This window comes from Mauremys mutica, chromosome 1 (assembly GCF_020497125.1).
Source record: "Mauremys mutica isolate MM-2020 ecotype Southern chromosome 1, ASM2049712v1, whole genome shotgun sequence".
NCBI classification, from domain to species: domain Eukaryota; kingdom Metazoa; phylum Chordata; order Testudines; family Geoemydidae; genus Mauremys; species Mauremys mutica.
In genome coordinates this window covers 86,979,579-86,995,658 of record NC_059072.1, presented here as the reverse complement: position 1 = coordinate 86,995,658, position 16,080 = coordinate 86,979,579, and the positions used below count along the sequence as shown (strand labels likewise).

At 40.1% G+C, this 16,080-nt stretch overlaps 1 protein-coding gene across 4 annotated transcripts in view; it reads left to right on the top strand.

Annotated features, from left to right (window-relative positions):
- Positions 1–16,080, top strand: part of UHRF1BP1L (UHRF1 binding protein 1 like) — a 76,687-nt gene that overhangs the window by 39,818 nt on the left and 20,789 nt on the right. For all 4 annotated transcript variants that reach the window (XM_044981788.1, XM_044981765.1, XM_044981775.1 and 1 more), the window contains 9 exons: positions 228–408; positions 876–959; positions 3,244–3,426; positions 3,538–3,656; positions 5,788–5,929; positions 7,558–7,751; positions 11,159–12,663; positions 13,729–13,904; positions 15,554–15,690. In XM_044981788.1, coding sequence (XP_044837723.1) covers positions 228–408; positions 876–959; positions 3,244–3,426; positions 3,538–3,656; positions 5,788–5,929; positions 7,558–7,751; positions 11,159–12,663; positions 13,729–13,904; positions 15,554–15,690 — 2,721 coding nt within the window. The remainder of the gene's footprint in view (positions 1–227; positions 409–875; positions 960–3,243; positions 3,427–3,537; positions 3,657–5,787; positions 5,930–7,557; positions 7,752–11,158; positions 12,664–13,728; positions 13,905–15,553; positions 15,691–16,080) is intronic.

The window sequence follows — 16,080 nt, the reverse complement described above, 5'->3', positions numbered from 1 at the left end:
ATGCAGTGCCTTAATCAGTAATTAGGGGTGAGATTTTCCAGGGCACATACAACAAACAGTTGGGCATCTATCTCCCATTGACTTTCAGAGGGAGTTGGGAACCTAACTGCTACTTGTGCCTGTGAAAATCTCCCCCTAGAATTGTTTTTACATTTCAGTCTTAAAATGTTTGAAGTTCATGCTTCAATGAAAAGTTTCTCTAAAGTTATGTGACTTAATTTTTTCAGAGTTCCACCCCTGCACCCACCTCTCAGCAAGTGAAAACACACCAGACTTCAGCAGCACCCGATCAGAATGATGCAATTGTAAAACTGTTCAGTGATTTTGATGTTAAGGAAACTTCTCACCACTTAGTAATTTCTCATTTGGACCTGCATATATGTGATGATATTCACTCTAAAGAAAAAGGTAACAAAAATTTCCTTTTCCAAAATTGTTTATATCCTCAAACTTATTGTAAATTGGAAGACAGATTGAGAAGTCTATTAATGTTTGTATAGTCTCTCTTAAATAACCAGAATAAAACTATATACAAATGTACATCCAAAGAGCCACATAGTCATTTTTTCTGTTGCATAGCAGGCTGCTTTATATTTAATAGACATAGAAGAGATTAATAGGAATTAAAGAATCAGGATTTTTCAAAAGTATTTCCTTGATAGTAGCACCAGAGTTTCCAGCTACAAATTTATTGGCCTTATCTTAGGCATTGGGAGCCCATCCTGGCCAGTTAGGCCAGGATACGCTACTGCAAAGTTATTTTTGTGATACCTCATTTTTTGATCCAATACTTTTGGCCATGGTGATTCACTGTAATGAAAAAGTGAAAACTTACTGATGTAGGTCAGGCATCTAAATACTGCCTTCTTTCACAGAATCAAACAGAAGTATTACAGGAGGAGCTATGCAGATTTCCTTTAGCCAATTAGCTGTGGACTACTATCCTTTTCACAAAGCAGGTATGTGATAAATATTTATTAGTATATTTATTAATTGTATTTTGGTTTTAAAGATTAAAAATTAGTCAAATGTACAGAAGACATGGGCAATAATATTTCTACAAACAAGTGTTTGAAATATATACTTTTAAGGTCAGTTCAGTACATTCATATCTATTACATATGAAATAAAAATACTGAGAACTGAACCAAAATTTTATACACTAGCTCTTTAAAGCATAACACTTTTGTTTAGTTAACAAAATACTTTGGACATAAATACAGTTGTGTTGGAACATTGTAATCCATTTCATGTGAAGAAAGACGACACCAAGATTTGAATGTATTAATTTGAAATTTAAGGGAGAGCAAGGTACAATCTACTAGATGAGCAGTTCTCAAACTTTTTGTTGTTGATTCCGTTCTTGATTCTATAAATGTGGTACAGAGATTCCCCAGAATTTCTTTAGTGCTCTTAATTTTGTTAGTGTGCTACTATGGAAATGCAATGAGCATGCCATGCAGCCATCATATTAAGTCATGGAAGAATTGATTGACTGGCACCAGAATTGAAGCTTGACTTGCTAGTAGTAAATTCCAGACTAGGATTTGTTGTAAATCATTTTGGGCTAATAGATTTTTCCAGAAATCTAAACATTAAAAAATCATTTTTTTTAATGTCCATTGTTAAATTTTGGCCAAAAGTTACCTTTAAATTTGGGATTAGCTACAGCTTGATATAGTGGACCTTCTTACATGGACTAGGGCAAGCAGTTCTTTTCTATTGTTTGTCTGAGAGGAGAAGAAATTGAGAAATTTCAGTCTGAGCTACAGTTATATTAAAACAGAAATTCAGTATAAGTTGCTGGATAAGAACTGATACTGTTGTGTTGGAAGGTGTTAATGGCTGCCATCAGTCACAGACCTGGTTAAAGTCAATGGGTACAGTAAGCATCATTCGTTCAGGCTAGATGAAAGAGGAATTAAATGCCCTTACTGAAACAGTAGAAGCCAAGACATTGACCAGCATGGCAAGGCTTGAGCAGAAGCTAAGCCAGAAGTTGGGGCAATTGGTTGGTTGCAGCTGTGTGTCAGAGGTAGAAAGGGACCAGAACAAGCCAAGAGAGAGTAAACCGACAACAAGAGAAGCAGTCGTGAACATGTCCCTGAGAGGGAGCAGCGACAGTGCTCCTTGGGGCACAGGAGTTGCTAGAAAGGCAGGCTGGAAATCAGTGTTCCCTCTAATTTTTTTCCATCCATGTGCGGAATGAATTTTGTTATGTGCACCATATCGAGGTAATGTGTGGATGTGTGCCACCAGTAGAAACAAAAAACCTAGATATAATATGTATTTTTAAAAGTTACCATAGGGATAATTACTCCAGCCAGGACAGGTTAGGCATTTTAGAACTCACTACTCAAAGAATTAAGTTTAAGCATAAGAGAGAAATAAAAATTATGAAATGCATAGACAAGTCAAAAAACTAAATCAAGATACTTTGAAAGAAGTATCAAGTAACAACAGCAATCATGCAAGTATGTGTTGGGAGGTGAGTGTGAAAGAGCGTGTGTGTGTGAGAGAGAGAGAGAGGGACACACTGTTTCTCTGTGTGACACAGAGAGACATGCACTGCCCCTTTAAGTATACTGCTCTTTTAAGTAGACCGGCCCTCAGCAGTCCAGCCTGCTTGCTCAGACACAGCAACAGCTTCCAGCAGGCTCTCTCCGGCCTGAGCCCTGCCATGTCCGTCCGCCCTGCTCTTGGAGATGGAGTACAAGGGAGGGGGACATCCTGACTTCAGCACCCCTCCTCCTACTCTGCACAGCAAGCAGGAGGATCCTGGGAGCAGCTGGCCAGGGGCTCCAAGGCAGAGGGCAGGAGCAGCGCAGCAGTTGGGGGAGAACACCTGAAGTGTACGGCACTTGATAGCCTGTTGGTCGGCTGTGCAGTTTAGAGGGAATTTAGCTGGAAATTGTGATCAAGGAAACAGCACTTTGTGTACAATCTTTGTAGATGGCACTAAAAAAATGCCTGACTCATATTATCAATCTCTTCTCTTAATGGATACAGTCTAGCAAGGCCCTGAATATTGCCTAACCACTCAAGTCAAGGAGCAATTCTGTTCTTGAGGTCAGTGAGGAGTTTGTTAATTAGTGCTATTACTTTCCATAGTCACAAGATTTAGTGCAATCACATTTTGAAGAAAATCTGAAAAGTTTTCAAATGTTTTTTCAGTCTGTTAGAAATATATTTCAAATGGAAACTTTGTATTAGTTTTGGGCCACATACGTCTCTCTCTTGTAGAAGACAACTGCAGTCACTGGATGCATTATAGTGATGCCACCAAAACCAGAAGCGGATGGGCCCAAGAATTATTACACGAGTTCAAAAGCAATGTTGAATTGCTTAAACAGGCTGTGAAGGATCATAATATAGATACTCCTACTAAATCCCCGCCTCATGGTTCTCCTCCAAACATACAAACAGGTACTTTGTCTATGTTCACATGTTTTATTGCTTACATTTAATGTTCACTGGAGACACAGTGTATCCTAACTTAGGTTATTTTAAATGACTTTGCCATTCTGTTTCTTACAGGCAAGGAACACCAGATACCTGTAACTTCTAGGGCTTCTTCTGTATCTCCCCAACAACCAAAGGATAAACTCATGTCCAGTCCTGTTGTTGTTAGACTTGCAGATTTCAATATATACCAGGTATGGTTCCCCACCCCCCACAATTGGTGAATTTGAGGTCGCTTTGTCCCTTGACTGCTTTACCTCTCATGTATATTAGCCATAATTTTTAAGGGCCTGATCCAAAGTTCATTGATGTCAATAGGACTCTCTCCATTGACTATATCAGTTATTGGACTAGACTCTTATGACTTGCTCTTGTTTTATATTAAAATATGAATATCAATGGAATTTTTGTCATTGATTTAATGAGAGTAAGACTTTGGATCTGCGAGGGATCTGCTGTAATATAAAGACATTACCTACAGATGCTGTAGTTTAGAATCTTATCCTTTCATTGTGTCATGCGGCGTACTCAAGGGATTCACTGTTTTAGTATGTCGTTTTAGATTTCTCATTTTTAGGGTTTCATATTCCCTGTTTAAATATATGCTGAATTGATTTTCCAGTGTAGTGTTTAAACTGATTTAACATTTCATTATTAATATTTTACTTCAAGTGATATTTTTTTAATGAACTTTTTGACATTCTTTTTATTTGTTATTTGTTGCTGTTTTAATTACTCTCTCAGGTCCAGATTCACTCTCACAGGCATAGGAAGGGGGCAGCTGCACCAGAAGAGTACTTATTGCCATTGTCTCCTGGAGATGGTATTGGGGCGGTGCTCTGCTTGGGAAGGCAGCTTTAAATTTCAGCTGCCAGCAGAGGATGCCTGAGATGTGTTCCAGCCACCCTAACCTTGCCCCTTCTCAGGCTTTTGGTGCTATGCCCGCGCTAGTCTCCCTGTTAGAGTGGAGGTTGCAGCTTGCTACCAGAATCTCACATTTGGGTTTAAAAATTTTTTTATACACTTCAGTATTTGCATAATTATTTTATGAAATGTTTGTTTGTTAGTTTGATAGACGTTTTACATTTAATTTGCTTCTTTTCAGTTGCTTTACTCTCTCTTTTTGCCCTCTCTCTATTATTACTTCACATTGTTTTTGTAGGACAGCTAGGAAGCTACTTATTTTAAGTTGATGTAATTGTGAAAGTTAAGTTTTGTATTTGTGAAATTATATTTTGCCATAGTATTATTTAGAATTATTATAGGTATTAATACAGACATGTGTGAAATTTAAGTTATCTGAACTGGGTGAGAGGTTTATACAATTTTACTTGTGTATAATTTCCAACTATACTTCTTCAAAATCAATAAAACAGAAACCAACCAGGACTGTACATTTAAACACTTATTTTAAAGCTATTTTGAAGGTAGGAAGCTGACATACAAAAGCACTGGATGCGAGCATTTTTGGTTTGGCAGATATTTCTTAAGTTAGTCCACACTCAAATCTTAAGCCATCAGAAGAGCCAGATAAATTATGTACCAAAAATAACACTTTTTTATTGTTGCATAATTTACTTTGGATGCAATTAATGTAAAGTTTGTGTAACATTTATATTGTTTAAAGCACAAGTGGAGAGATGTCGTTCTACTAGGACTTGATTCTGCTACTCTGTGGCCCTCGGTGTCACTGAGCCCAAAGAATCCTGCAGTAGCATACTGAGCACCCTGCAGAGCAGCATGTGATCCAAAGCTTGTCCCTGGAGAGATGGCGCACAAGCTGCAGTGCACATGGCTCCAGAACAGTGCAGAGAGAGGGGAATTTTGTCTGTAGTCGCCTCTCCAGCTGGCTGAGCTGGGAACACCATGGACTGGCCATCTTTCAGGCAAACCCCTTCTCTGGCAGACCTGCCTGTATTTTGGCAAAGCTGCTGGGTCACTACAGGTCCTTGCCTGAATCTTGTCTGTGTGGATATCCCCTTGTCTGCTGCATGCACCTGCTGCTTCCCATACACGCATGCACAGGGACTATAGTGCCATGCCCTGACTCCATCCATCACCGTGACCCTTCTGTCCTCTGTGCACTCTCTTGGAGATGAGTGCATGCAGACTGCCTCTATTACGTGATAGTCATGTATGCATTGCTCTCTGCGATGGGTGTCATTGGGAATCTACATCAGTGGGGTTACCATGCCAGTGCTCAGTGTGTTGCAGATCCCATATGTGAGGTTGCACTATCTCTTGCACCACTGGCAGAATCAAGCATTTTTAATGACTCACAAAAATAGTTACATATTGAAAAAACTGAACATTTGTCTTTTGCAGGTCTCTACAGCAGACCAATGTCGTTCTTCCCCTAAAACTCTGATTTCTTGCAATAAAAAGTCACTTTATCTTCCACCAGAAATGTCAGCTATTCATATTGAATTCACTGAATACTACTATCCAGATGGAAAAGACTATCCTAGTAAGGTTTTTGTTCTGAAAAATAAATCTCTTGCACTATTTTCCCTTTTGCGAAGCCTAATGGTAGCTTGAGACCTAATGGAAATATTGATTCAAGTTTGACATTCAAAAATGGTGAAAAGCTTTTTGCACTGAATTACTTGTAAAATTACTTTTGTGAACATAACCCTTCACTATTTTACTGATGTTTGTTCCTAGCAACACATTTAAAGCATTGATTTTTGTAAATACTACATTTTAAGTACAAAAATGTGCATGACATTTTTACCAAGAAATAGAATACTGATTCTACAATATATATACATTTTTTGAATGTTTGCACACCTCTGCTCTACAAAAGAAATCAAGCTATTGCAGACCTGCCAAAGATGTAACAAAAGGTCTGCTAGAGTTATTTTAGTAACATGTGACAGGGTTCAACATTCTCTCATGTAAGGAAATCCCAGCAGGCTTCCTGGGGATGATGCTCAGGACAGAGGCTCTTCTGTGGCCCTGCCATTTTCTTTTAACTGTGGTGCCCACCTCCTTTTTATTCTATTTTAATTTAAGTTTTTACATGCAGTGATTGAGACATCAAAGAGAGTTAGGAGTGATACACTTAGGCTCCTTCAGCCTACCCTTTCCCATGGCCAAAGGAGTGGGTTTTCCACTCACTGGTGAGACCTCATCTGGAATACTGTGTGCAGTTCTGGTCTCCCATGTTTAAGAAGGATGAATTCAAACTGGAACAGGTACAGAGAAGGGTTACTAGGATGATCCAAGGAATGGAAAACCTGTCTTATGAAAAGAGGCTCAAAGAGCTTGGCTTGTTTAGCCTAACCAAAAGAGGCTGGGGGGAGATATGATTGCCCTCTATAAATATATCAGAGGAATAAATACCAGGGAGGGAGAGGAATTCTTTAAGCTCAGTACCAATGTGGACACAAGAACAAATGGATATAAACTGACCATCAGGAAGTTTAGACTTGAAATTAGACAAAGATTTCTAACCATCAGAGGAGTGAAGTTCTGGAACAGCCTGCCAAGGGTAGTAGTGGGGGCAAAAGACATATCTGGCTTCAAGACTAAGCTTGATAAGTTTATGGAGGGGATGGTATAATTCTGGCAATTAATTGGTCTTTGACTATTAGCAGTAAATATGCCCAATGGCTTGTGATGGGATGTTAGATGGGGTGGGATCTGAGTTACTACAGAGAATTCTTTCCTGGGTGTCTGGCTGGTGAGTCTTGCCCACATGCTCAGGGTTTAGCTGATCGCCTATTTGGGGTCGGGAAGGAATTCCTCCAGGGCAGATTGGCAGAGGCCTTGGGGGTTTTTCACCTTCCTCTGCAGCGTGGGTCATTTGCTGGAAGATTCTCTGCATCTTGAAGTCTTTAAACCATAATTTGAGGACTTCAGTGGCTCAGACACAGGTTTGATACAGGAGTGGGTGGGTGAGATTCTGTGGCCAGCGTTGTGCAGGAGGTCAGACTAGATGATCATAATGGTCCCTTCTGACCTTAAAGTCTGTAATTCTATGATTCTATGATTTCTTCGATGGAAGAAAGTAGAGGAGATGATATCGCTTTGCATTATTAAGCTAAAAAAAATGTTGTTGTTTGCTGTAATTTTGTTTTGTCTCTTCCTCAGTTCCATGTCCGAACCTTTATGTGCAACTGAATGCTCTGCAGTTCACTCTGGATGAAAGAAGTATTCTTTGGCTAAATCAGTTTGCGTTGGATGTGAAACAAAGTCTCAGTCAGTTCATGGCTATGTATAAATTAAATGACAATTCAAAATCTGATGAGCATGTTGATGTTCGAGTGGATGGACTTATGTTAAAGGTACTGTATGGAAGGAGTATTTGGGGATTTTTTGGAGCAAAACACAGTCTCTTTATCTCTGAAAAGACTTATTAGCCAAGTAATGAAAAAAAGGAGAATATGATGGTCTAAGGAAAGATGTCTGAGCAGAACAGAGGACATGGTGTAGCAGACCACCATCTCTTCTGGACATAGCCCTTCGATGCAAAGTAGTCAGTAGGTTTGGCTAAAAGTCTCATTGGCAACAGGCCATCCTGGCATCGCTGAGAGTGGAAAGTATGCCTGGATCGCATATTTACGGTTCAGATCTCTATGTGTGCAATTGTACCTCTAATATGCAGAGAACAGTAGTAACTTGCCATCGTTTTTTAGTTTGTGAGATCTACAGCTTTTTGAAGGGTGTCATATGTTATAAGAGTGTCTTCTTGACAAGTCTGATCATGCCTTTTTCCTCTCTTTGTAGAACTGCAGCTGTTTGGTGATGATCCTTTAGCATTGTGGCTCTTGAGGGGAGAGTGCAGGTTAAGCAGTTTTGTTATGCACAGTGAAAATTTTTCCTTTTTTGTAGTAAGATGCTACAGACTTCTCCCCTCCGCATCATGAAGCTGTAAAAGCCTTATGAAATTGATGTACTAGAGAGATGCACTCCTGAAATATAAAGATATGATCAGTTATGAGTTTGACTGTGCACTTTTGAAATTAATTTTAGTTGGCTTTCAGCTGAGAAACAAACTATTTCAAAATGCAATTAAATTGTCATAAATGGCACCGCATAATAAGTTTATCCCTGTGAATGGCAAGGAAAACTCAAAGAAAAGGGGAAACAGACTCCATAACTGCCATTTTTACAGATATTGCAATATTTAAGGCTTATCCGAATGAGGAGGTAATGTGCTTTACCACGGTGTGATTTCTAAAGCATGCTAATGTGTTGCACTTTAATTGGTCTGTGTAGACCCTGCTAATGCATTTTAACATACTGCTATTTCAAACAGAATTACATTAAAGTGCTCTAGGGAACCTTTAGTGCACACTAGCAGGGTCTACCCAGACCAATTAATGTGCAACACCTTAGTGCACTTTAGAAATCACACTCCTGTAAAGTACATAACCCCACTATGTAGACAAGCTCTTAGTATGAAAGTGTGATGCTTTAAATGAAACTTCCTAAATATGCATTTGATATGTATATGTAATAATAGATATTGTAAGTTACCCAAATACTGATTATGAAAATATACTTACGGTGTAATGAATACTTACTTACAAATTTGGGATTTTACCCAGCATCCAGTTAATTACATGAGTAACTTTACTCACATGAGTAATTCAATTTAAGATAATAGGACAAAGTTACTTATGTGCTCCACTGTATGATTCCCTAAGCCCTAACGTTGCAAATGGATTCAGCCATGAAGATCCATATACAGTAAAAGCTGTGTTATGTGGCACTTTACCAGCCGGAAAGCTCTGTACACCAGCATTTCTGCTCTTCATTGAAAGTTTGGTTTATAGTCTGGGTGGCGCCAGGTTCCCTACTTGCCTCCACGTCGCTCTCCAGAAGTGGTGACATGTCCCTGCTACTCCTAGGTGGAGGAACAGCCATGAGGGGTTCGGAGTGTGGAAGGGGGTACAGGGCACTGGCTCTGGGAGGGAGTTTGGGTGTGGGAGGGGGCTAGGGGCAGGGGGTTGGGGTTACTGGGTGCTGGATCTGGGCAGCGCTCACCTTGGGCAGCTCCCCGCAAGCGGCAACATGTCCCTGCTACTCCTAGGCAGAAGCGTGGCTAAGTGGCTCTGCACACTGCCTCCACCTGTAGGCGCTGCCCCTGCAGCTCTCATTGGCCACCGTTCCTGGCCAATGGGATCTGTGGAGCCAGCGCTCAGGGTGGAGGCAGCACGCAGAGCTGCCTAATCACACCTCTGCCTAGGGCAGTGGCTCTCAACCAGGGGTCTGGGGTCCCCTGGGGGGCTGCAAGCTGGTTACAGGGTGGCCGCCAAGCAGAGCCAGTGTTAGACTTCCTGGAGTCCAGGGCTGAAAGCTGAAGCCCCACCACATGGGGCTGAAGTCCAGGGCCCTGAGCCCCACTACCCAAGGCTGAAGCCAAAGCCTGAGCAGTGTAGCTTTGTGGGGCCCCTGTGGTATGGGGCCCCAGGCAATTGCCCTGCTTGCTACTCCCTAACGCTGGCCCTGGCTTTTATATGTAGAAAACCAGTTATTGTGGCACAGGTGCATAATGGGGTTTTTGTAGCATGTTGGGGGGCCTCAGAAAGAAAAAGGTTGAGAACCCCTGGCCTAGGGGACATGTCATCTCTTGCGGGGAGCCACCTGAGGTGAGCGCTGCCGAGATATGGCACCCCGTGCCCCAGCCCCCTGTCCTGAGCCCCCTCCTGCACCCAAACTTCCTTCTCCCTTACTTAACCGGAATTTTTCACTTACCAGCACTCCCCACTACCCCAACAGGCCGGATAACAAAGCTTTTACTGTACCTGGGTGGTGTCCCATTGATCCCACTGGGATTATGTGTGGTGTCAGGGATCTGTGTTAGCAGATCCTGATGCAAGATCAGGGTCTAAAATATTATTTCCTTTTACACTTGGACTGTAAAGATGTGGAATTCGAGATTATTCTAGCACACTGTGGAATACTTCAAGGTTTTAAGACTTCTAATAAATTTACTTTTATAATAGCAAAAAAAGTTGTTAATGCAACATTAAGGCTGAGATTTTAATCATACAAAACTTTTGTATTGCACAATACTGAGCAATCATGTAATGAAAGTTCTTTTTGTATGCATGTGGAAGGAGAGTTAAGATTTCATGTTCAGCTCACTCAGGGGTGCTCAAACTGGGGGTTGTGAGGTTATTACATGGGGGGTCGCGAGCTGCCAGCCTCCACCCCTTACTCTGCTTTGCCTCCAGCATTTATAATGGTGTTAAATATATTTAGAAGTGTTTTTAATGTACAAGGGGGGTCGCACTCAGAGGCTTGCTGTGTGAAAGGGGTCACCAGTACAAAAGTCTGAGAACCCCTGAGCTAACTTTCAAACAGTTGACCAGATTTTTCATTAAACTGTCTACAAAATCACTTCTGAGCTGACCTAAAGCATTAGAAACTTCACCCCAGTGTAACCATCCTGCATATTTCAAAAAAGAAAAGCCAGAGGCCCTGTCATGGACATTGAGATTCATGGCAATTTTCTTATGAACAGGTTTGTACGAGGTGGCCTTGGTCAAAATTTGGGGAACCCAGATGAAAAGGTGCAGAATCAGGAGCCTGGCCTCTCCTGTTCTATATTAGTGTACATGTCATCCTACAAAACTTTAGTTTCATTTGTTTATTTTACCTCATATAACTATTGTTTTCTTTAAAACTGTGTGTACCTTTATAATCTATTTTGTAACTAGATGAATATATTTTTCTATTGCAGTTTATCATTCCTTCTGAAAAGAAACCTGAAATCCATAAAGATCAGCCACGTGCAATTTCTATTCAGAGTTCTGAAATGATTGCTACAAACACAAGGCACTCGCCAAACTGTAGACACTCTGACCTGGAAGCCTTGTTCCAGAACTTCAAAGATTGTGAATTTTTCAGTAGAACTTTCACCAGCTTTCCCAAATCTCATGACAGTTTTAATCTTCTGCACCCAATCTTCCAGAGACACGCTCATGAACAAGATACTAAGATGCATGATGTTTATAAAGGTTATGTCACCCCAAAGCTAAATAAATATGCACTAAAAACATCTGCTGCCACTGATGTCTGGGCTGTGCATTTTTCCCAATTTTGGATAGATTATGAAGGAATGAAAAGTGGGAAAGGCCGACCAATAAGCTTTGTGGATTCATTCCCACTCTCCCTTTGGGTTTGCCAGCCAACAAGATTTGCACAGTCACAAAAAGAACTCTTTTCTTATTATCAGACACCTTTTAACATTCCAAGAAGTGACTCTAGTGACCTAGCTAATAGACTTCAGCGCAAAAAACTTTTGAGGGAATATTATAGCACTGAGACAGAGCCCTTGACCAATGGCATTCAAAAGCTTCATCCTTCAGACAGCACTTCAGGAGTTCTGTCTGCAAGTTCTTCCTCTGATGCAGATGTACATGTCCTTGTTCATATTCAAAAACACGTGAGCTTGCAAATCAATCATTACCAGTTCCATTTCTTATTGTTGCTCCATGACTCCCTTGTATTGCTCCTCGAAAACCTAAGGAAAGATGTAGAAGCAGTGACAGGAAAACCCGCACAACAAACAGATGTCTGCATTGGGATCTTACTTGAAAGTGCAGAAATAGCTCTATTGCTCCATCCAGTGGCTAAAGCAAAACCCTGCAAGTCTCCAGTTTTGGAAGAAGAAAGTCTCATGGCAGAAGATCTTTCACCTTTGGAAAATGAGGAAACTCTTGTATCAGAGAGTAAACTAATAACTAATGATATAACACAGACTGGTAGTGTGGATATTAATTATGTAACTGAGTCCGTGAGCACTGAGGTTAACAAAGTCATTTTGATGGACCCCCTTCTTTTAAAATCAGATAGTGATATGGATTTTCAGAAGGGAATATCATTTTCAGATGATGCATTGGATACGTGTTTGGGGAAAACAAATGAAGATGATTGTAGTGGACTTTTTAGTAGGAGTGATTCAGAAGACGTTTGTGTAGCATTAAGTGACAAAAATAGCTTGTATTCTAGGGATTTGGTGAATGTTTTAAATAACAGAGAAGATTCTATTGAGTTATTCACTGATAAAGAGGATGACAAACATATTTTTTCAAATAAGTTAACTGATCAGAAAAGTGGAACTGAAGGCTCTCCTGTTAAAGTGGCAGACTTAGAACCAGAAACAGCCTTACAATCTGAAGAGCTTGAAATCAACAAAGAAAAAGTGTCTACAGTTAGAATGCTTGCAACCCAGTCTACATTAAGGTATAAAAGATTTTATATTTTAAGTAGTGAGTTCACTCTTTGTCCCAGGAAAAGTTAGTTGATAGTACAAGTCAAATAAAATTAATAATTGCCATAGATCAGGGAAAGCCGCTGGTGGGCCGGGATGGTTTGTTTACCTGCAGTGTCCGCAGATTTGGCTGATTGCACCTCCCACTGGCCGCGGTTTGCCGCTCCAGGCCAATGGGGGCTGTGGGAAGCGGCACAGGCCGAGGGATGTGCTGGCCGCTGCTTCCCACAGTCCCCATTGGCCTGGAGCGGCGAACTGTGGCCAGTGGGAGCTTCAGTCAGCCAAATCTGCATATGCTGCAGGTAAACAAACCGTCCCGGCCTACCAGTGGCTTTCCTTGATGGGCTGTGTGCCAAAGGTTGCCGCTCCCTGCCATAGATAATAGAACTGAGAATTTAGTAGTTCAAAAGAGATATCATTTTAAGCATTAATAAATTCTGTAGATATGCAATGACAGTGGAATCCCTCAATAAATTATGGTTAAAAATTGAACATTCTGTTAACTAAACATTTAATTGTTTACAGAATACTGTAATTTCATACTCTTGAATAAATAGTTGTGAAAAATCTAAATAATTGACACGTCTACAACGTAATTTATAGACGACGGTGAATGAATGCTCTACTTTGTTTACCTCTATTTTTTTCCCCCTAAGGCAGTGTTTGCCAAACTTGGGATGCCGCTTGTGTAGGGAAAGCCCTGGGCGGGCCGGGACGGTTTGTTTACTTGCCATGGCCGCAGATTCCGCCGATCGCGGCTCTCACTGGCCACGGTTCGCTGCTCCAGGCCAGTGGGAGCCGCGATCGGCGGAACCTGTGGACAGGGCAGGTAAACAAACCATCCTGGCCCATCAGGAGCTTTCCCTACACAAGCGGCGTCCCAAGTTTGGGAAACACTGCCCTAAGGATTACAGAATTATTTTGGATTACATACCAATGTTTCTTTAATTTTGTTCCTGTGTTGGAGGATTTTGATTTCTTTTCTAGAATTCTTTTCATTTTAAGTAATAATTTCCTAATATCTTTATATTAAAAAGTGGAAAGCCTAAGGAACGCTGCCAGTCCAACCTCCCTGCATTCTCTGTTTCTTATAAGAACATGAAGAGAAGTCCATCACAAGTCTCTTTGGATACTATTTCTATTGATAGTATGATGTTAGAAGAACATTTGCTAGAGAGTGATGGAAGTGACAGCCAAAGCTTTATGGAGAAAGGTAAACAAATTTAACAAAATAATTATATATAATACATGAAAGTATTATGTAATAGTGTGCCAACAGGATATAGCGGGCTAAATCCTGTTTGGTTTACTCAAGCAGTTCTACTTACTGCACCAGTTGGTGGCACCAAATATTTTCCTACTTAGATGAAAGATATAATTTAAAAATAAACTGAAAATTGACTCAGTTATTACCTCTTTCAAGGGTGGTGGTTCTGGTTTATTTTTATTTTTTGGAGGAGGGAACCAGTTTATAGTGCTGTTGTAGGACCAGGAATTCCTTGGAACTACTCCTATTAGTGGACTGTAGGCCAGCAGTAGATGTTTGCAGGATTGGACTCTAAATTATGGTGTTGTTTTACCATTGCAAATGTGTATCAAGATTTTTGGTTTTTAAAAATGAGGGGATGGGTAAGTGGTTTTCTTTGGCATTAACAAAAGCAATTCTAATAACCCAAACAGACACATTTGACTCTCTCCTCATGGTGCAGTTTGTATTTATTGGCTGAATTCTGCTATCAGGTGGATGTCCAGCTTCTGATTATTTCAGCAGGAGCCATTTGTGGGTATCTGAGGGAAAAATTTGGCCTGATGTTGAATATCTTTTAGTTTTAGATAATCTGTAGTACTGTGGGGTTATGTAAATGCGCTTCTAAGAGAAGGCCGATGAAATAATTTAGTTAAAAAGTAACATGTACAGTAGCAAGACTCTAAAAAGGTCAGTTTCCTCTGTACTCCTATCTTCCATCTGAATAGAAAACTATTCTCAGCCCATATGTTCTTAACAAAATAAAGCTTTAACAAAAGAAAATAATATAGCCTGACTGAGTATTTCTATAAACAGAAGAACTGTAGCCATTTACACTAAAGGCTTTGAAAATGTATCTATACATATTTGGCAGTTCAGTGACTTTTAACAAACTTCTCACAGAGTGAAATTCACTTCCGTTGTGGAAGACAAGAGCCAGGGCCCTTCTCACCTCTCCAGAAGTACATGAAATGGCCACACGGGGGCTTGTACATCCCCTCTGCACTGGAAAGATCTCTATGCCAGCCCATGTATACTGGCATGGAAGCCACAATGAATTGGCTGCGGTAGGCAGGAAAGGGGTTACATGTTCATGTGGTTCCAGTATCCTGTGTAAAAGACATGGTAGAGCTATACGTTCTATTCCACCCTACAGGCTGGAATAGCAAGCAGTCCACACCATGGCTGCATAGGTTGAAGGGGTGGATTTCATCTCCCTAATTGCTCCATTGTCATACAGTCTGAATACTTGGACTCTATGTAGATGGAGTGGATTTCACCCAAAGAGAATATTTTGTGTGAGAGAGATTAGGTGTATAGATAGATAGATCAATAAGACCATAGACAAATTAAGACATTTCCTTTTGTGTTGCCAGTGCTAACTAACAATCAGTTTGCCACATGAGCTTAGTGACATAACAAAAATCAGTATACCTATTATTTGGCCAATTTATTTTATTAATTATAAAGTTTTGTTTATTAATAATTATCAAAATAAAAACTTTTTATAAAAGGTTTAAATATTATTACACATAGTATCTTAATATTAATGCATGAACAATTCAGATTATATTATATTGACCTTTCATATTTTTCTGATGATATGCATATGGAAGCTATCACAGGCATGAATTACCAAAGGCCAGCAGAAGGCATGCAAGACGAAGTCACAGGAGTTGACAATTATGGTGGGTCATCTCCAGATGCCATCAGTGCAGCTTCAGAGAGTGCTCAAGAGACTAATGAAGAAATGGTAATGTTAATGAAATTCATTAAAGGGGCGAGTTTAGTAAATTAAACAGTAACTGACATTAAAGTGGTGCTGAAATATTTGTTTTTTTCTTTTAAAGATGACTTGAAAATAGTTTTTAAAATTCATTAGCTATGTAGATTTATATTCTGAATGCTCCAATAACAAGTAAGGGTGAATTAAAACACATAATTTATTTTAGATTTATCTTCTTTTTAGGGTCTCTGAAGTTGAAGATTAACTACTTCTGTTCCAAGTAATGCTCAGTATGTACTATGCTGGTGGCATTACACCCACTTTGGAGACCTGGAGTATGGAGATGTCCTCTTGAAAGGTCAGTTAAGTGGCTTTTTTCTTTTTTAATATATGGCATGGTTTTGTGAATGTTTTAAA